The sequence below is a fragment of the Diachasmimorpha longicaudata genome, chromosome 8 (assembly GCF_034640455.1).
Source record: "Diachasmimorpha longicaudata isolate KC_UGA_2023 chromosome 8, iyDiaLong2, whole genome shotgun sequence".
Lineage (NCBI taxonomy): Eukaryota > Metazoa > Arthropoda > Insecta > Hymenoptera > Braconidae > Diachasmimorpha > Diachasmimorpha longicaudata.
In genome coordinates this window covers 3,824,338-3,845,794 of record NC_087232.1, presented here as the reverse complement: position 1 = coordinate 3,845,794, position 21,457 = coordinate 3,824,338, and the positions used below count along the sequence as shown (strand labels likewise).

At 38.0% G+C, this 21,457-nt stretch overlaps 3 protein-coding genes across 9 annotated transcripts in view; 1 reads left to right on the top strand and 2 right to left on the bottom strand.

Moving 5' to 3' along the window:
- LOC135165206 (follistatin-A) overlaps positions 1-6,244 on the bottom strand; it is a 30,734-nt gene extending 24,490 nt beyond the window's left edge. The window contains exon 1 of one of the 2 annotated variants that reach the window (XM_064126288.1): positions 5,171-6,244. In XM_064126288.1, the coding sequence (XP_063982358.1) occupies positions 5,171-5,363 (193 nt within the window). In that variant the 5' untranslated portion in view covers positions 5,364-6,244. Of the gene's footprint in view, positions 1-4,362; positions 4,908-5,170 lie in introns of those variants that run through there. The other variant, XM_064126289.1, reaches the window with a different exon arrangement.
- Positions 1-21,457, top strand: part of LOC135165212 (uncharacterized) — a 54,515-nt gene that overhangs the window by 25,259 nt on the left and 7,799 nt on the right. The window contains exons 3-4 of the mRNA XM_064126297.1: positions 2,836-2,923; positions 15,019-15,148. Coding sequence (XP_063982367.1) covers positions 2,836-2,923; positions 15,019-15,148 — 218 coding nt within the window. The remainder of the gene's footprint in view (positions 1-2,835; positions 2,924-15,018; positions 15,149-21,457) is intronic.
- LOC135165201 (angiogenic factor with G patch and FHA domains 1) overlaps positions 7,687-21,457 on the bottom strand; it is a 28,553-nt gene continuing 14,782 nt past the window's right edge. Inside the window, exon 8 of one of the 6 annotated variants that reach the window (XM_064126279.1) lies at positions 7,687-7,830. In XM_064126279.1, the coding sequence (XP_063982349.1) occupies positions 7,813-7,830 (18 nt within the window). In that variant the 3' untranslated portion in view covers positions 7,687-7,812. Of the gene's footprint in view, positions 7,831-20,756; positions 21,405-21,457 lie in introns of those variants that run through there. The other 5 variants (XM_064126277.1, XM_064126278.1, XM_064126281.1 and 2 more) reach the window with 5 other exon arrangements.

The window sequence follows — 21,457 nt, the reverse complement described above, 5'->3', positions numbered from 1 at the left end:
ATTCTTCTTTTTCGTTGAGAATCTCTCGGTATCGGTTTCGGAATTTCTCCAGGCAGTTGATCATGCTTGACATGAAGATTTTGAGTGATCCCCTGCCTTTTTCGACGTCTTCTCTTCGGCAGAGGGAGGAGAATCTCCTTCAATTCGCCCATTAAATAATTTTGCCGAATTTCCCGGCGGCGAATGGGCAAGATCCCATCAAGCCGTCCAAACAGACCATTGCGTACACCCAATCAGACGGTGAGTCATCTTCATATTTTTTCCCGCCTAAATTTGATTCTCCTAATTGTTGGCCTGGCTGTAGGCTAGATATTTTGAATTTCAGAAAATGGAGAAAACTCGCAACAAATCATTCTAATCCCCTCACCTCCTGCTGTTCACTGGTACAATCATCGAAAAATCCTCCCTTCTGACTACCGAGTTAAACACGTCTTACAGGTTTCCTCTGCATTTCTGGCTTCCATCCAATCATCAACATCCTGTCCCAAACGTTCTCACTTCAAACCCGTCTTCAACTTCATTTAAATTTCGCATTTATACCCCGTGAATATCAAATAACAGCCGGAATATAATGAAGTTCCATCAACTTCATTTAATTTGATTTCGTCTGCACACACACAGGAGTTCGCATCATCTTCTTCTACACGTACATATTTCAAAATAAGAGATAAGAGGAAAGTAAACAACGCAAGAGCCCAAATGTATTTATATCTATACAGAGTGTAATTGAGGAACCAGTTTGCGGGTCAGCGCTCTGGTCTCGCCGACGTTTAGCCGGTGCATCTTTAGTCCTCCGATACTTCCCCCCCTGCCATTGAAAAAACGGTGGGGAGGGGGCCTTTTGGGACCGTGCGCCAATTCACTCTCGCTTTTTCCTTTGGATTTTTGCGTTTTATTCTCTCCCTCTCTGTTATTTATTTTTCGTCCTGTGCCGGTCGGCCCTTGGCGATTCGCCGGCTGAATTTACTCAGACGAATTTTTGAGTCGGAGTCGCCGGCGCGCGGCCTTTCTTCCTGCTAGGCGCAAGGTCATTCGCAGAAAATAAAACCCGGAAACAATGGAAATCAATATTCAGCTTTGGGAATGGCGATTTTTTTTTTTTGCGGTGGCTCAGTTATCCGGACATTTAATGTAGCGAAATGAGATATTTAATGATATGTGGAATTGATAGAAAATATAAGAGGATTATGCAATCACCTGACAATTGCAATTTTAAATTGTGTACATCGCTGCACATATTATCGTTTGCTAAACAATTAATACAGTTAATAAAAATAATAAAATGAGAACTTGGATGAATTTCAAATATGAATGAAGATATTTAGGATATGGTTCGTCTATTATTCCCCGATTTTTCCAGTCCGTACTAATATTTGGAGAAGTGGAGCCATTAATTATGAAAAATATAATCCACTCTTAACCTTTGTTGCTGGCATTGTTCAAATTGTCTAGGTAGTTTGTCCCGTTTTTGTCTGGTAAGTTCCCGACGGGTGTCGTAAGCGGAAGATAATCCTGAAGATTATCCTCCGACCTTAGGACCTTTATTTGTTGAATAACAAATAGCTTCGGTGCAATTCAATTGGTTCGACCGGTGGAGCCTATGCAATAAATATAATTCGTGTTAAGTGGAAACCTCATTATCACGCACCGACGTTAAATGGTTTTAAATGATCGGATGAACCTGTACTAATTGTGCGTAATGACTCAGGCGTTAGTGGGTTTAGGAGATCAGGGGATAATGTTTTTTTAATTATCAATTTTAGAGTACCAAGTTGCACTTTATTTCGTCGCCCAACCGTGCGTTAAAGTCTCTCAAAAATAGCAATTAATTTTACCCCTTCCGCTTCACTACTTCATGGCGGGGTAATTAATAATCGAATAAAAATTTGACGATTATGAGCGTGCGCATCATTGAATGCCAAGTGGCCGTCTTACACAGAGACGAACCGGCCCATTCAGGCGTGAGAGGCTGTGTAAAAAGCATTTCGAGGAACTGAATTTCATGTTCATTTCTCAAAAATTTCTTTTCACCTTTCTCGGCGGAGAGAGGGAGGGAGGGACATAAAAATTCTCCAAAATTTTTTACTGAAAGAAAATTCTTCAAATTTATGTTTAAGAAATTAATCATGTGGAACAACAACGCCCTCTTATAGTACACATAGCCTAGTATTTTGGTTAAATAAATTAGAAATAGGCTTTCGACTAATTATCTCACACATCGTTTCCTTCCACTGTAATTTATTTTATTTTTCATTCTAATTACTGAGTCATGAATTTTAATGAAAAATCATTTAAACGAGAAGTCACTGGAGGCGTTTGAAACTGTCAGAATATATTTGTTTATTGAAAATTCGGAAGCGAAAACTGAAGATTCTTTGATTATTGAAGGAGAATAAAAACAGAAGAGAATTAAAGTAAAAAGGAAGAAAGAATTAATGAGGAATAAAAAAAAATCTCGAAAGAAATGGTGATAAAATTGAAACATTGGCTTTAAAAAGTGAATAAAAAAAATAAAAATGCAACTCTTGGGCTGGTCAATGGTATTTATATTCACGCTCTCTCGTAAAGTCTGGAACGCACCTGGTCCCGAATTTTATTCAATGCTAATGGAAAAATGCTCCTCAGCGTCACGCACATACTCGAAACTCCGATGTAACCGAGATGATGGAGCATTTTTCCCGGTTCATTCGCACGAGGTTCGATATTTATTTATTCATTTCCGCACGTGTAGGCGGCCCCAGACTACTATAACTGAGACAGTCTGGTATGCTCTTATACATTCCTCCTTTCCTTTCTTTCTCGATTTTTTTTATCCTTTTACTGCTCCTTTTTCAGTCTCATTGGGAACGATTAATGGTATTTGCTTCAATCGAGGTTCGCGACGTCACTCGACGCCCTCGACTCAAATTACGTCAGAGATTCCGTGAGTAGAATCGCATACATACGGATTAATTAATTTTTGAATATTTTGTGGTGATGCAGCAAGTAGTAAACAATGTCACTCAGTGGTTTCCCCCCGAAATTTGTTTGTACTTCAAAATTTATTGATGAATGGAAGAGCGTTCACTGATCGATTCCTAATCCATTTGCGGTTACATTTTTATTTCATTTAATTTAATTTTAATTTTTGTGTTTTTGAAGGATAAGAGGTATCACGTTGTATCATTTCTGAAATTGATTTGAGACATGTCTTCGCCAAAATCTTCTCACCGAACCATTCCTGATCGAAATAATTCAATATTCCAGGAGATAAATTTAACTTCGTGCTCTTCGTCGCGGGTACAATGCCGATTGAATTTTTATTGGAATGTCTGATGATTCCATTTTTATCTCGACTATTCTTCGCTCTTCCACTATCTCAAACTTTTAAAAAATTCCCCATTACCGTCAAGATCATCTTTTATTCTGATAAAAATTTTACAATTTTTTTAAGAATAAAATTATATTCTCTGGTGAACCGATTTATTATAAAAATATCTTCACGTATGAATTAATTGAATTTTCCGTTATAAGACTTCGAGACCTTCAAAATTATCAAAATACTTGCTGATTGTGTCGTTGCATGCAAATGAACGTGTCACGATTCGTGGGCTGAAGCTCCCGAGTGCAGAGCAGGAGTGATTTTGCTGCAGAACCTGACAAAAGTTGAAAAACTTAAGGAAAACTATTGCGATTAATTTTGAAAATCTGGCGTATTCTTCAGAGAATTTTTCTTCACTGAATTTTGGTCTAGTAGTGGGTCTTAGTGGAGGACACATCCAAGTAGAGAGGAAAGTTCGATTGATTAGCAATAAATGAAGACCTTTAAAAATACTAAACCTCTCACTTGCGATGTGTAATGTGTAGTGGGCAATTTCCAAAATTATTTGATAACTAAAGGATGCCTCGTGACTCCAAATACTGGACATTGGCTTAAATCTAGTCTTGAAAAATTCTTGTTTTGATGTCTGATAAAAAAATTTTTTTTAATTTTCCCTCTAAATTATTCACCATCGAGACGATCAAACATTCCACAAGATAAATCCACCTTGGTATCCTTCACCGGTTCTACATCTTCAACTGCAAGTCTCATGGTAGTAATTGAAATTTCATTTAAATGTCTAACAACTCGATTTTTGCTTAACTATTCCTCTCTCCCATGACCGGACATTAATTTTCAACTAAAAAATCTCCTCCGATTTTTTCAAATCTGATTTTGTTCTGTGAAGGATTTTTAATGATAACATTTAATTGATTTTATTACATTGCATCAAGTTTCTTGTTGTAACCGTCAATTCATAAAATTCAAAATATCCCATTTCCTTTCGCCAGATAATTTAATTTTTACGTCAACCTTTTCTCCCAATTAAAACTCATTTTTACCTGAGGAATCCCCGATTTCTCTCGATTGATTTTTTTCTCCTGCACAAAGATACATTTTACGAATTTTTTACTATCAATTTCAAGTTTATCGTCTAATAACAACTTCGCGACGATTAAAAAATAACCTCCCCTTTAATTATACGTTCCCATTGTTCAACATTCAATGAAATTTATCGGTGGAGTAAATCTCCCAGCTTCTCGTAAATCCATTCATTAAAAACCGAGAAATAAGAAATTTCTCGCGTCGACGCACCAATACACAAACGCACCACCACTTGTTGCTCGAAACAAACTAAACGTGATTCATCTGGTGTAGTAAAAACTCCAACGACTCCCAAGAAACATAATCAATGCGTGAAAAAAAAAAGCTAAAGAAAAATCAATATTGACTAGACAACAGTGTCAACGTGGCGTTCATTGTGGACGTGAATTAGCACTGAATTAATTGGCCATTTAGCACCGTCTGGTCGCCCGGTGTACTATGACTAATAAACATCCGTCTCACGCGATCAGACATTCTGCATTGTCACCGGAATAAATAAAACACGCGTGTAAAAAAAATTTGTAATTTTTATTTTAAATCTCAAAAACCGAAACATTGAATTGCACCACAAAAAGAGATTTTTCTACCTCCAAAGAGAATTCAGATATTTCCTTCTCTGGAGGGTCAAGGCAGCAAAAAAACGGCCAATTTGTTGGGCAATTTTCCATTTATAAAAAAATCAACGTTTTGTTTATGCGAAAAATCGTTTTACATTGCAAAAATTAACGAATTAAAATTACCTAATAACCAGAATAATTAACAAACCTGTAACACTGTGTGCCTGTAGAAGTAGTACGATGATTGGTGTCAAGAGGATGGTCTTGTACCGGGGCGATGCAGTACCCCGTCGCGTGCCCGTCATTTCAGGCGCCTTGCGCCTTCTCTCGTTGTCTCGATTAACGCTAACCAACGATAACACAAGCCTCCACCAGTCCATCAACTGCACTTCACATTTCATCAGCCGAAAATGGTTCAATTTCCGCAATAAAACCTTATCAATAATTAAAACTCCTGTTCCACTCACTGCTGCACACTCCTTTATCTCAGACACGTGAGAGACAATTGTTCATCGTCGATTACAATTTTTCAAGTCTCTTCGCATTAATGGGGAGTAGAAAAAAAAAATTACTTTTCCCTTATCGTTTGCTTCGCTGGCTTCCAGACGAAGTTGAATTATTTCAACGGTATTTATCAATGCACTTGTCTTGATTTACATGTCAACTAAATTCTCACACCTCGGATCAAGGCCACCGTAGTATCCCATGGATAGACAATCGGTATTTCTAGCTATCCAACATATTACGCTGTTCATTTTTGCCTTGATTTTATCCACTATCGGCCTCTCCTATACCCCCCCGTTCGTTAAGGTGTCCAAGTGTGTGACTGAGCACACTCGCGTATTTTTAACTTACTCCAATTTCGTCTCTCACACTCAGGTGGGACGCACTTTTTTCCCCCAACAATTACAATATCATTCCCACGAAAAAAAAAAAAAAATCCCGAATGTTAAGATAAACGAATGAATGCTGAATGTATTGTGAAAAATCTACCCCCTTTCAATACAATTTTCACCCCTTATTTTTCAAAATTTGGGGAAATTAAAATTCCCACTGGACGGCGGGACAATTGTCACAGTTTTTAATTCAAAAAATCAGCCGAGACGTTTGGAGTTACACCGGAGTCACGCGGCCTGCACGAGAGTCGAACGACGTCGGCCGATAATCACCCGCGCGCACGAGGAATCGCTCTGATGCCTGCACCCCACTTCGAAAATCTCCCACTACTCCACCGCCTCTGTACCGTCCATCCGTCCGTACAGCTCTCGCCTGCTGCTAGCTGCTGCTGTCTCTACTAGTAGTTGGCCGTGCGGTGTGTGCTCTTTCCACCACCTCCACTACCACCCCACCTATACCCACCGCTTCCTTCTCCTTCTCTTTCAAACGGAGAACGGCTGGCCTGTGAGGATCTTTGAAAATTATCATTAAATTTTTCCAAAATAAATTCCCTAACTTCCATGGCATTTACACTTTTTCAGATGGAAACAAATTACTGAGCCATTCAATATCAAGATTTGATTGTGCGTAAAATTTACTTAGGTGGTTATTGGTTTACACACTTATCCATTGATTTATTTATCACACGTGTACTTATTGGAATGCTGGACATTTACGTCATCACAGCGATTAGGCACTTTTTGGCCGGAAATAAAGATGGATTTTGATGTTGCTCAGGCCCTATTTAATGCCGGAAGATAATTTAAAAAAAAGTCAAATTGAGCTTTCGCTCAGAAATTAAAGTTTCGATAATAACCTCTAATGATTAATAATGCGGTATTTGATTGAACCGAAGACAGTGTTGAAGTACAATTTTGACTCCACTATGGACCTTGTCAGTAAATTATGTAGTACTCGTGTTATTTATAATGTCAATACTGGAGAATCTTTTTATAAATAAATACACTTTCGGTTGTAAACTTTCGACTACATGAAATCGTTTGTCATAAAATAATTACGCAATTGGGTGGTTTGAAAAAGTTTTGAATGTTTATTTAGATTCATGCTTCCAAATTCCCATGCCCGACAATTATTATGAATAACTAATTTGAAAAAATAAAAGAGTCAAAAACTTGATACAAAATTGCAATTTTATTTACTTAAAAATGTTATTTCATCAGTTGAACAGTTTATGAATTTATAATGGTTTATCACACTTGTCAGCTTACATCTGCCTTAAAACTAATTTACAGTCAACTCATTCCTTATCCAATCTATAAATTATGATTCGAACGCTTCGTCTAGAACCCCTGTTCTTTCTGCGTCCGTCAAAGTGTGTCGAGTTAACAAACCCATTTTTTGACAGTGCCTGCAAAAGGGGTTAGGTTTAATAAAAACGACCATTGGACGTGAAACAGGAACAGTCTCTTCGGTAGGGCTCGGTACTACTCCACGTACCCCTTCGAACCATTTGGTGAGCATGTAACAAATCCTTTCCTTCTTTCTGAGATGGCGCCTGGCGGTGCTCCTTAAACGAGGATCACCACGACAGATATCTCGCCACTCCCGGGATACTCGAGCCACGTTCAGAACAGATTCGCCATCAAGATGCCTGAAAATAGTCTGTACTATTTCTACTGGTAGCTGAGCAGCTGGATCGGTGTTGGGATTGCAGAAACCAAAAGGGCGCACGAGCTGTCTCAGGAATTCCATGTTGCTAGTCCTTCTACAAGTTGCAGACTGACAGCATCTGCCTGATTGCCCCATTTTATACTACCCCCTCTCCTTGCCATCGCCACTTCTCCCCACCCTTCCGTTGGCGAGCAATCAGCCACCAAACGCCACTTCTTCCCACTCTTCCGTTGGCGACCAATCAGAAGCCTTTGCGCTCGACCAATGGGAGTTCACGACGATTCAATAATTGATTTGTTCCTCCAAATGAGTGTGCAAGTGAGTTTTGTAAAATTCAATTTCTACACAGTTGATTTTAATAATTTTTCTACATAAAGTCATTTATGCAAAATAGTAGGAAAAATATTTTTTAAGCAAAAAAGAACACAATTTGAAAATATAAAGATCTATTTTCAATTAATTTCACATAAATGGCATATAGTTTTATGTTTCGTAAAATCATCAGCCCGTAATTAGGTATTAGTTAATGACTCTGAAAATATTGAAAAGAGCAAAAACAATGCGATGACATTACAGACCTACATAAGTTTATATTAATACTATGAGGTCATTGTTTCCTGGAGAGGCTACAGACGTGTGGTCTTACGACGAAAACTCCAGTGAATGTTTATTAAATAATATAAAGAAATCTTTCTTAATGGAGAGAAAGAAACCATGATGGCGATGCGTTGGCTTTTGAGATCTCAAGATCGTTTGTCAGTTCGACGACTGCTCTCGAAGTGTGAACAAATAATCATAAAATAAAATCGCTCTTATTTAAATCGTCCATTTTTCATTAATCTGGCTTTCAATTAAAATCTAATAGAAAATTAATATATGAATCTAACTACATCAATTAGTTAGACAGATTCTAATTATCAGCACTGGATAAATTTAACAATATAGAAGAAGAAATTAAATCGAATCAAATTGCATTAATTAAATTATATTAATTCAATTGCATAAATTGCTTTCAAGAAATTCCTCATCATGTAGATATACTCAGTGATGTACTAAGACATTTTTACCGCAAAAATACAATTTTTCGATAGAAAAATCATTTCATGATTTTAAATGGCATGACGAATGCGCTTGAATATCCGCAAATTACGTCTGCAAAAGCCTAAAAACTCAAATTATTCAATTCCACAACATTTCCCAACTTCGTATGATCCCGCGTCATCAGTACGTTCCGCAAGTACCTCTCGAACGCGTGGGCAGTTTGTAACCCGCGTCCCAGACTAGACGCATTTAAACTGGCCTTTCATTCTTCAGCAATTTTCCTCGCCGTCTATATCCTCATAATAACGCAAATCCACATTCTCGAAACGGGTACGTGTAAATATAAAGAAACCGCGTAGGAGTCACCGACTATTGTAATTGGTGGTGTGGTACGAGTGATGCCCTCGGGCACGTGACTGCTGTGGATCCTCAAAAGAGGAGTTGAACAATAGTAGATAAGTAGCAAGACCGGCAGCGACAACATAATAGTCCCACAGATCAGAAATATCGATTTATCAATTGATTTTACCACACGCCAGGAAATACTCCGTAAAAATTACGGAACTCGCTGTTCGCTGACCGACTACGGAACCGACTGGGAACTTTTACGCTACGGTATCGTAATGGTTCACAGGTCATTCAGGCCAAAATTACGGCACTTTGGGGAAAAATTCGATGACAGTTCCGTAAAATTCTCGACAATCGAATTTCTCTCCAGAATTACGGAAAAAAAGAATTATTTTTTCCGAATATTCATTTACTTCAGAGGCGGATTCAGTTTTGGAAAATTGTATTTCTCCGGGCTAATGACTGCCAAGGGGAACCGGATTAGGTTTAAATTAGGATAATCGCACCTCTGCAAAAGAGGGGTACTTCCTACGTGACCCTGAATGGACGCCATTAATAATTATTTAGTTTTTCTAAATGTCGGATTTTCTTGAGGAAATAATTTTAATGAGTTATTTAATAATCATAATTATCGCAGGAGTTCAGTCAAAGTTATAATGAACATGATCATGTTCTAGAACAATATAATTGCAGCAATTCAAACCTAATCAGAATTGGCAGGGAATTACTCCATTTAAAAAATAAAGGATTCAAAAATAAATATTTTCCTGAAGTAAATGAATATTTGGCAAAAATAATTTATTTCTTAGTGTGCAGACCATTTTATCAGTTCATCGATCTAAATGAATATTGTTAAAGCAGAAAACCTACTACATGTCGTTACAGGCTTTAATTTAACCCAATCAATTACTCTCATCCTACCAAGACATTTCCATCATGAAATAAATAAATATTTATCTCGAACAAAAATGAATAAATTCATATCACTATCGGAATATAAAATGTTCAAATGTTTTTTTTCGGTTGAAAAACTATTAATTTAAACTGCAAAAGTATTTTTAAAATGAAGATCAAAATTGAAGAGCATTATCTGTCCAGACTTTTGTTTCGTTCTGTGGAATGTGTTCCTCAGCTTCATGGGATTCAGGCCCTCCCCACCCCCCTTTTAGGACTCAGTTCTCGCCGTGAATGGATGATAAACAAAATAGAGAGCCAGACAACCGCATAGATACTATTTTATTATTTTACATGGGTTATTGGGCCGGATGCAAACGTCCGGTTGCAGTGCAAAAACTCAACCACAGTCACGCTATTATTGTGATGTCCATTTCTCTTCTATTTTCGAATGAGTTAAATGGAGAGAAAAAAAGAATAGACGATATTGATGCGTTGTGGCGAGGTATGGAACGATCTTGAGGCGAGGGAATCTAGTCTGTATTTCAGACTATTTTTTAAACATTCTTTTTAAATTCAATTTTTCAAATAATAAACACTATCAATATAATATCAACCTGTTGACTGACATTCTTCTAACTGTTGATAAATTATTTCTATTGTATTATATTTATTTACCTCTTACTTTTATTTATTTACCATTCAAACCGTTTGTAAACTTTCTCGTTGTGTAACAACCCCAATAATTCTAGAATTATTGAATTAACTTAATTAATTAAATTAAATCAGTTGATAGTTGCAATCATTCTCCTTCTTTACTAAATAGCTTGTTAATTATAAATGACACTCGTTGATGAGTTTTGTAAATAGTTACGTATTTTTACTAATTATTTCTTTCTGTGTCGACTCCGTTTTCCAACAAAGAGATTTAAATAAACATCTTCTTAAATGACATCAAGAAGAGCTTTGGCCCGTTCTCCAAAAAACTACCAGTGCCCTGACTTCCCCACCCCGAGGAGTTAAAAACCACTGGGGGACGTAAAGCGAGGGTAAATGGAATGTTAAAAAAATTAAAAAATGATAATAAATGCTGGTAGATTAGGAGTAAAAATAAAAATTGTGAACAGGTACACGCTGTGGTTATCATTCGTCGCTCCATTCATGCAGCGTCAGGCGTGTGTTCTTAATATGGTATAAGCCAAAAGGGAGGAAAGAAACTCGATGAAAAGGAGTAGAAGTGCATTTCTTCGCCGTCTCCTCGAGTTTTCGTCTGTCTCTCTTCTACCTTTCGCCTCCCTTTGCGGACAAAAAAAAAAATGACGGGCCCACTGATGGGCACATTGGGATGACGTTTGGTTATAGTAATGCCACTGGTGTTGGGATTTAGGCGGGCGCAGGAAGAAGACCGGATAAGGAGTGAGGCGTCTCGAGTCGTCAGGATCCGGTCCATCTTTTTCAAAGTTGGTCATGCATCTGAATTGTTGGCTGTTTCACTTTCGGTTTTTTTTTTTTCGGGGGACGAGGGAGAGGGGGGTCTGCAGGTGTGAAAGAGGGAGAGGGAGAGGTAGAAAGGGTGGCGAGCATTTTTTGAAAATTAATTTTTTAGATTCTTCCAATCATAATCGTCTTGGGCAGGTCCACGTAAAAAAAATTGAAATTAGGAATTTTTGTCTTAAGGCCCTATTGGATACACTGAACTATCTGGAATAGATAGTTTTTGTTTTTGTATTTTATCTGCAACTCTATCTCCAACCGGGCCGTAAAGGTTTTCGGAAGAAATGACAGGAAGATGGGAAATTTGACGGGAAATTTCGGTGGCACTGTCATTCGCTAAAATTTTTGGAAAAGGTTCTTCACACGGAGAGAAAAATCTGTGAAAAATTACTGTGCCGGGCACTAGAATCGAGGTGCAACATTCACTCACATAACAATACCGTAAATTTTGTGCTAAAGTTTGCAATTACTGATATGCGACTTGGTAATTTACTAAACAGCATTATAAAATCTGAAGGTCCATCATTTTTCATTTGAAGTTAAATAAAAAATTGATAGAAAATTAAAAAAAATGTCTGTCTAGCTCAGTTTTTTTATTGGCCCTTCCTTCATTTTTTACTGCCCCACACAGTAATTTGTCGTTAACTCATTGTGATTAATTAACGATGACTTTGCCTTCTCACAGACTGACATAAAATTTTCCTAAGCCAATAAGAAAATTTTACTAGTCGACAGTAATTTTTCTCCGGCCTGCAGTTCGCGCCGAAATTATAAAATTTCAAATTTTTCCCTCCGTGCAAAACCCAATCCCATTTCCCCTCCCCGCTCCACCAATTCCCCTAAAAAAATCATCAACAAGATTCATAAATCATGTATAAATGCGCACGTGCTCAGTTAAAATCTCATGGTATCTTTCTGGCGTAACGAGAGACACAACGGCGACTCTTTATAAGGTATTCCCCTCCAAGTCACATATCACAACAGACAGAGAGGAAAATACGGTAAGCAACAAACAAACGTAAAGTTGTACATAAAGGTTGAGGGTAGAGCGAGAGTCCTCCGGTCTCCCTTCAACATTAGTTGCATATACACCCGTTGACGCAAACATCATTCGCCTCCTATATCTCTGTTGGCTTTTTCGTCGTGCTGTGCTTTCGTGACGAGCCAACCCGAGCTCCACGGCTCCTTGTATCGTTCAACAATCTCCAGTCACGCTCGCATCAACTCCCGGCTTATCCAGATGAACTCCAGTGTGGACGTTCCAGGGGTAACACAACAAAAACAACGAATATATGAGAAAATAAACCGCAGAGTTGAACGAAAAATTGTAATATAATTAAGCAATTCGTAAGCAGATGACAATCGTCCGCATGTTGTCTTAAGTTTTGAAAATGGTAAGGGGGGGGGGAATTGTTTCACCCCATTTTAGGACCACACCCCTCGGTGCAAATGTAAAAAGCCGACTTTATGTAACGAATTTTGTGATGACGTGTGGGCACGTTATGGGAAAATTTTGGGGGTTTTCTAAGAAATTTTTACCGCAGTTCGGGAAAAAATTCACATTCAAAACAACATTATTCGGAAATTTCCCCCCGAACGGCTGTTCAAAAACTATGTCGTTAATTTTCTTTCAAAAATGAAAATTTTGTAAGGGGTCGCCTTTGGTTTAAACAGTTAAGGGGTTATTCTCATGTGAGCACTTCAAAAAATCGATTTTTTTTTTTTTCGATATTTTGACAGTAAAACCTATTGAAAACATGCTGTGAAAAATTCAGACCGAAATTCATAGTATTTCATAAGTTATAGCTCATAGTCGCCGACGTGTCGTAAGCAATTGTCTACCAGGCTTTCAACTTTAAACGCGTTTTTCTCGAATCATCATTTTCTGAAACGGTCAAGGTCCTACAAGAAAAAGTATTCAACCGATTGCTTTAAAATTTACATATGTTCTTCTACTCATTTATGGTTATCGTCCCTACCACAATTGTTTATTTTCGACAATATCTTCATATTTTTTTTAAACGATTTGTAACGAAAAAGAAGGAGATTTTCGTGATTTTTTTTTTGAAGTTCGATATTTTTTTTTGTTTTTAATGAAATTGATTATATTTGGTAGGGACGATAGCCACAGGTCTACTGAATAATAATCCATTCGATTTTTTTATGTCAGACAACATGAACAGCCGCTATCACCTTGACCAGTGAACTACCTTTTTTTGTTGGGGACTACTTTGACTTAAAAAAAATATATGTTAAAAATGTAAAAAACGAAAAAAAAATTTTTTTTCGTATATTTCAAAATACAAATAAAAATATATTGAAAAATCAACATGATTGAAGTTTGTTGTCGCATAAAAAAAAAATTCCGAAAAAGTGGTAAAATATAGGCGTTTACATGAGAATAACCCCTTAAGGGAAGCGGATTACGGTGGTGCGCACCCTTGGCCCTTTTTGAATGAATATCTCGCTACCTGAGAGAGATAGTAAAAATTTTTTCAGGAGCTTTTTCATAATTCTTCTATGGTAAACGTTACTATGCGGAATATTTCCGTGCCATCGAGAGTCTCACCACGCCCTGTGGGAACCGTTACAACAGCAAATAGTAATTACTTTCCAATTTATAGTTATGTTTTCCAGACCAGCGTATTCATGCAGGTCTTCAACCAGTTGGTATTTTATTGAATGGGATTAGAAAAAGAAAATAACATAATTTTTCTAATACATAATTTTGCGGTGCATGCAAAAATGGTCAATTTGCTTGAAAAAAAAATGTTCGAATATAGTTGGAAAAAAAAATTGTCATTCTCATGCATGCATAATGCATCCACAAACGTGCATCGGGTAGTAGTACTCCTGTTAGGTATTTCCAAGGCGCACGACGAATTATTACCTTTCCGGCCTCATCGTCTCTCCCTGATACACATCCTCTCCAACATCCTATGTATATGTACATTTAATATATATACTTTTTTTTTTCTACCTCTTATATTCAACAATGTGTGTGTGCAATGGAATCCTTTGCCTTTCCTTTCTCGTTAACGAGAGTATACGAGGCCCAGGGGATAAAACGCGCCCAGAGAAAAGACACAACTGTATGGCGATCAGGCAGCGCATACCTCTCAAATCGTGGTACTATAAACCGAGGACACGATTCCACGTCTTGACAATGCCGGAGACAATTCGTTGGTAGCTTAACGTAACTCATAATTTTCAATTTTGCGGAATATTTATTTTATCGAGTTGGATAATAGGTTTTTATGGGGGAATAAACTCCAACAGTGAATAAGGACAATTTGGGAAAAATTATGGTTTTCTTTTTGAATGAGAGAATTTTTGACAGTTACTGCCGTTCGGTGATTCGTATTGAATCGTCATAAACCTGGTAGACCAGGCAGTCGGTTAAAAAAAAAAAAATTACCGAACGGTGCGGTAATTTTCCGGAGACGAAAACACTGCACTGCACGCAACGAAATTTTTGGGAAAAAATAGACCTCAGGGGGGAAAACGCGGAACGAAACTTGATTTTATTAGAAAAATTACCCTCCCAAGTCTGACTTTTCCCACAAGACTTGACCTAAAAAGTGGTTGATTGGTTGATTGGAATTTCGTCCTCTGGAGGTCCAAATTTTATCAAAAAATTCTTTCCGCGTATCACCAAATAATTGGATAATTTTGACTAAAGTTTCCTCTCCCTGTGATTGACGGTTTCAGACGCAGCTGATCCCGGGAAAAATCATCCAGAAGTTGCAATATCTGTTGCATTTCGCCAGAAGCATCCAACCACGGTATTGAGTCCCTCAAAACCCACTGGAGTGAGGAGGTGTAGTAGAAAAAGATGGAGGTGAGTGAGAGGAAATGTAAGAAAGGAGAAGGCGAGATGGGCGGTAAGTTCGATTCGCGTGCTTACGCACACGGCCTTTACCGTCGGCACGAAGGGGACTTAAAGCTGGTGTAGTGCGGCCTGGGGGGGTTGGTGGGGTGACAGTGGGTAGGGAGGAAGGCTGCGATCCTGCGGACGGCAGTAGCCCCCACAGTCACGAGGAGAGTCAACGGATGATGGTACCGTAAATCGGCGGGGAGATGTTTTATCCGGCCTCTCTTCTACCCAACTCGCCGCTCATCCTGTCTTCTATTCCGTCCACTCTTTTTCTCTCTCTTTCTCTTTCCTTGTCTCTCTCGCTCGTTCACTGGACTTTTTTTTTGTCCTCGTATATATCGTCTGTATATGCTCGTTTTGCCACACTGTCTGCCACCGGTCTAGACCATCACATCTTTTATTTTATTTTATTTTTTCGAAAGGCTGAGTTGAATTCCTTCAACCTACGACATAACTACTTGGGGTCTTGGTTTTTTCAATTTTTTTTTTCTTACGAAAGAGGTAATTTTTTCAGGGACTCGGTGCTGGTAGGTGCCAGGGTGGACTGTGGTATTTTTTTAAACAGATTTTTTTTTGCAATTTTTCCTGGAAAAAATATAATTTTACTCGGACGATGGAAAGGGACTGAAGATGAGTTATTTATATGATGAATTGAGAGACTTGCGGAGAAGTGCAACGGACATTCAAAACATTTTTTTTTTAATTGTTCTTATTAAATATTTGACAAGTTTATTCGCAGTGCATTAGGGAATTGTATAGACTTATTTATATAAAAAAGAGGGTTCTAAAATTTGAAAAATAGTGGAGATAAGAAACTCGTTGTTTCCATATGCTCCATTTCTTAAACAATTAAGATTTCAATATTTTTTTATTTCTGATACAATTATCGTGGAATCAAGACTGAGCTTATGTCTATTAACTACCGGGTTTATTGTACCGTAAAAAATAATCCCTGAATTCCAAGTACTCATTTTGGACTGATTACCCAACAATTTAAATTTGTTGCTGAAACATCTTAATTCATCTTCAAAATTCCAACGAATGAGGATTTTATTGAGATGTTCTCTAAATCCTTAAAAACATCTAGAAAATATGTGTGGAAATTCTGAGGTTGGTTTTACCTCCGTACTTTGTCCAATTGACAAATTCAACCAAAAATTTTCCATTAAAAAAAAAGCGAAAAAAGTAAACCCAAGGATGCTTGTTTTTCTCCTCCATCTGTATAATTCTGAATAGTAATGATTATATCAAATTGCCCTTGGTTGTACTAGGGGTGCGTAATAGCCACTCAGTGGGGGCCTGTTGAGGCTACCATTGGGTTTTTTTCAACCCCCTCATGAACCGACGTTTGATCCCCCTCTGGCCTCCCCCACTCCTATCGTCTCGTACGAGACTAAAAAACTCCCGAGTCAAGCCACTTGAAAAAACTCATTGTTTCGTACACCCTGCACTTCTCTGTCCCACCCACGCGTCCGTACGTGACAGCCACTGATGGTCCTGTACAAACAACTCCCCCTTCTCCCTCCCTAATTTCAAAACAAACATTTTAATTGAGCAACTCATCAAATAATCCCGTTAACAATTTTTTTTTTACTCAAACATTTGTGGACTCTAGACATTTACTGTTTTATAAACAATAAAATACAATCGAACTTATTGAAATGACGCTTAACAACGGTAATTAAAAATAATGATAACAACAGAGGAACGTGAATTTTTTTTTCAAATGAATATTTTTGATTTGAAACGGATTTTCTCTCCTTTCGGTAAATCTCGGTGCAATGGTCAGCAAAAGGGCCGACGCTGGAGTGGTCTCTCTAGCGGTGGGACAATGGTCCTTGTAGCTGGGGCCAAGGTTTTTCAGTTCTCTCCCTTCCATTGCCCCCTCCCCTGCTTACTGGCTGCTCAATCCTTACTCCACCCACTCAGACAGGAATCATTAGTCTATGACTCGTCGTTGAAGGGGGGTTGGTTAGAAGTGTCCTCTTCCTTCACAACGACATTTTCAGGAGTTACATATACTCCGGACTCTTTAAACGATGTCTTAATTTCGGAATTTCAATTTTTGGATTTTTTTCATTCAATTATTTTTTTTGGTAATTTTTTCAATGACACATCGCTCTATACTGAGGAACAAATACTGTTTTTGACGGATTATTTACGGAGAAAAATTTGTTTTTCTTTCTCTCGATCTGCTACTACATCCTTTCTTCATCATTAAACTAATTACTTTATTCCCATTTTTGGGACTGATGTGAGATTCAAAATGACTAAAACGTGATAGCTGATTACACGTGATCACAATAGCTTCATTTACGTATCTATTTTTTTTTATTTATTTAACTATATGAATCGAAAAAAATTAATTAGTCGTATAATGACGATAACAATTAGTTGTCGATCATTGTGAATTCAATTGAGTTTGCTCTAGCATGTAAATGCAGTACAGCTGGCAAATACGCGGAGAATTTTGTTATGTCTGGCGATCATCGAACGGAGACTCAACCGTATGATATTTCGCCGCGTGGTGCACGATTGCAGTCGATTCAAATTCCCAGTATCATTATTTCGATTAAATTCGCTCATCCACCTGCCCCACTCCCTCCCCCCCCCCACACACACACTCTTTCTCCGCCCCTTTCTTCGACATTAATGGCAGTGTCAAAGTGTTTGAAATTTTTTTCCACTCTGGGTATCCGCTAAAATTCAACGCAAAAAATGAATCGTAAAAAATAGAGTTCTCATGCCTCTTCAGACGTCGTAGAAACAGGATGAACCACTTGGCCGCGATACATTGGGTCGACTCCCTCTTGTCTCGAACTAGAAACGGAAGTAGTTGTATTTTTTCTCATTCAAACGTCTGACTAAAGCCGGAATTATCCACTAATAATCGAACATTGAATTTCTTTTTCAACTTCATTCGTCATCAAAATTATTAAAGCAAACTCAAACTCATTAATTAATTGATAGTACGCTTTTGGACTGGAAATCAAATTGATAACTAAACTTGTAACCAAAATGGGGTAAAACAGGGTAGACTCTGTGTGCAATATCCTCGCGACGTGAAACATTTTCTCAATAATTCGAGAATAAGGAATTTATTAATTTTTCCACTCCTCTCAAAGTGAAGGAAAATTAAATGTTTTTTTTTGTTGTCTATGAATGAGGGTGGGTGGTATTTTTCATATGATGGCTATTGATTGAGGCAATTTCCAACCCCCTATCTAATTGTTGGGAATCACTTAAGAAGTAAAGAAACGAAAAAAACTGAAATTTCGTTTTTTATCTCTTTATCCTTTGGAGTATTTTTTGCACTTGCCTCGTCACAACGAACTTTCCGAGCTCGGAGATGTTTGGGGGCCTAATGCGAGCCAACCCGGCGCTAACAAATGAGCCTCATTTGTCCTCTGTCAGGTACCTTTTGGCCCCTCCCCCCTTCTTTTACTAGGAAGAACCGAGTGCCACCCGTCTGGCCTTGATGCACCTCATTGGCCCTGTTCTCAGTCTTGTGTTTTGTTGCTTTACAAATCACACTCCTGATCTCCATTCAACAAAAGAGAATTTATAATCTCAACGTCAAATGGTGAATCAATCATCGAATCAATTTTCATGTGATTTCTTTTATCATTCAAAAAAAGCAATTCATCTTTTATTTTTTCGAAAACTCGTTCAATTTTGTGGGAAATCTCTGAATCGTATATTTTTTATATTTTTCATCAGTGAGGATATTTTTCGTGAGAACTCCATCAACAAATATTATAAATAATAATTTTTTATTCGCATTTAACTCCAATTGCAAAAATCAAGCATTGGGTCATTGTGAAATCGTATTGGTGAAGCTTGAAGACTTGTAATTGGCTGATCCAGGGAAGGGGGGAAGATAAAAGAGGTCAACCCATGAGGTACTGTCATTCTGATTCTTCCTGGAGAAGAGTCAACATGGAATTTTTTGGAAAGCTCATGTGTGTCATAGGTTTTGTTGAACCCAACATGGATCCGGTTGCAAATTTCCCAGTAGAAATGCTCCAGTGCATTTTTAAACAACTTGATCTTGAATGTCTTCTGAACGCAGCTCGGGAATTCCAGGGATGGCACCATGTCTGTCAAGGTCTCCCTCGTTTAAGGGCCACTGCCAAACGCCATCTGAGAAGGAAGAAAAGGTTTGTTTACGACCTTGCCACACCTTCCAATAGGACAATGGAGACTGTTGTGGGACCTTCCCTGAATGTGTCCTCTGCTTCCCGCCCAGTTGTGTTCGCTTATGGGCCTTCTGGTACCTGGATGGGCCCTGGGAAGTCTGACTGTATTGGATGATCCCTTCGGTGTCTGGTAGACGCATCGAAGAAAAGCTTACTCAGTAGTGGGACGTTAGATAGTAATTTATTACGTTTCTGTGGCTGGGTAGAAAATTAGTTTAAGGTAGACTTGTTTAATAAGGACAATCGTAAATAAATAAACGGTATAATTAGTGAATTCTTAGTGTATTCTTATTGGCTTCAGCCTCGCAGGTCATTGCCCCATTCCATCAAGGAAACCTTCGTGACAAAAATGTTTACGTTTCTAGAACTGACTGTTTCCTGTCGGAGTATTCGTTTCCAGTCATAAAAATTGCATTAAATTCTCAAGAAACTATTTTTTGCACAGGAAATACTATAAATAAACCCCAATTATCGTCGTTATAATTAAATTTCTCTGAAAGTAACGAATAAATTATAAAATCGAACATTCACCTAGAATATTTCTCATGATCGCTTGAAACTTTTTTACTAGACAAGCAAACATCCGGATTGCTTCTGTAATAGTCCTTTTGGTAATCATATAACGAAGAAAAACATGAAGATGTAACTCAGTATTTCATTTCCCTCCGGATTATTTCATTTTCCCAAAATGTTTTTGCCCTGTCTGCCTGATTTGACAGACAGTTGTCACCTAAAAATTCATTCTTCATCGACTGTAAATCATTACAGCAAATGATCCATTATTGAATCCATCCACAACTTCATCTTAACCCAAAAACAACCAAAAGCCTCGAGAAACCCGACAAAAATCACTTAGCAACCCTTTCCTCTCCCTCGCTGAGCTTCTGCATTTTATTGTTGATTCAGTTGGTCAGACAAATATAGACCAAGACAGACATATAAACTTCATCCCATTCGATGAAAGTGTTTTGTCAGTGAATCGGTATGCGCTAAGAAATAAAAGGAAAAAACGAAAGGAAAGAGTAAAAAACAGCAGAGAGAGAGAAGGAGACAGAGGTCTGACTAATTTCCAGTCGCATTCAGTCTGAGGGCGATAAAAAGTCAATTTTATACTGGGACCCGGCTAATAGCACTCCCCCTCCCCCATCCCACCCTTTGAAGAGCCCCAATGTACAACAGAAACCTGCGAATGGGCTCGAGAACTATTTTCTTTTTCGTTTGAAATGGCCAGAGCAGTGGATTTTATGGGGCTTATAAAAATGATACTTCGCAACTCTGAATTTTTCAGAGGGGGGGCAACCTTTCGAGAGGTACAGGGGGGAAAAGGGGCTGGGGTACAAACTCGAAAGCGATGACGTCGTATACACAACGAAACCTTAACCACTCGAAATCCTCACGTTTCTTTCTCTTATTTGCTTTTATATTTTTTACCTTTTTCCACATTTTTTTGACGACTCCGCGAGTTTTGGGTACAAGACGAGTTTCGGGGAATTACTACAGTCAAAAATGTTGAGGATTTCTATGGGGAAAGAAGTTTCGAATGGACTTCGAACGGGTGAAGTACGACTTCTGGCTTTTTGCAATTTTTCTTGGAGGTAATTGCACTCGTCGATGTGTTAATAGAAGCCTTCAATGACATGATGAATGTTTACAACAGAATAAAAGGAGTTGTGTTGTTTAATGATTGTATTATATTGAGAAATGTATACGAATAATTCTTTACAATGTTCAGTACAAAAAGTCGACAATAATTCGTAAATTATAAAAATCAAAACGTCCCTGTGTAAATGAGGACTGATTGCTCTCTCGTCTTCTCGGTATCCACCGTATCGTTTATTAAATAATCAGTGAAAGACTTATGAGAACATTTACGATGATAATGTACATACCTAATGGACCGAGGTCTTTGCCCCTTGAGATCCTATTAAAAATGGAGAGTATGAGATTCCAATCACCGCCCCACTAATTGGATTAATCATCATTTCATCGATCTCTCAAAGCAATTTTTTGGTGAAATGAACCTATTTCATAAACCACAAAATCGATCAGAAAATAATGCCATCAATTTTCGAAA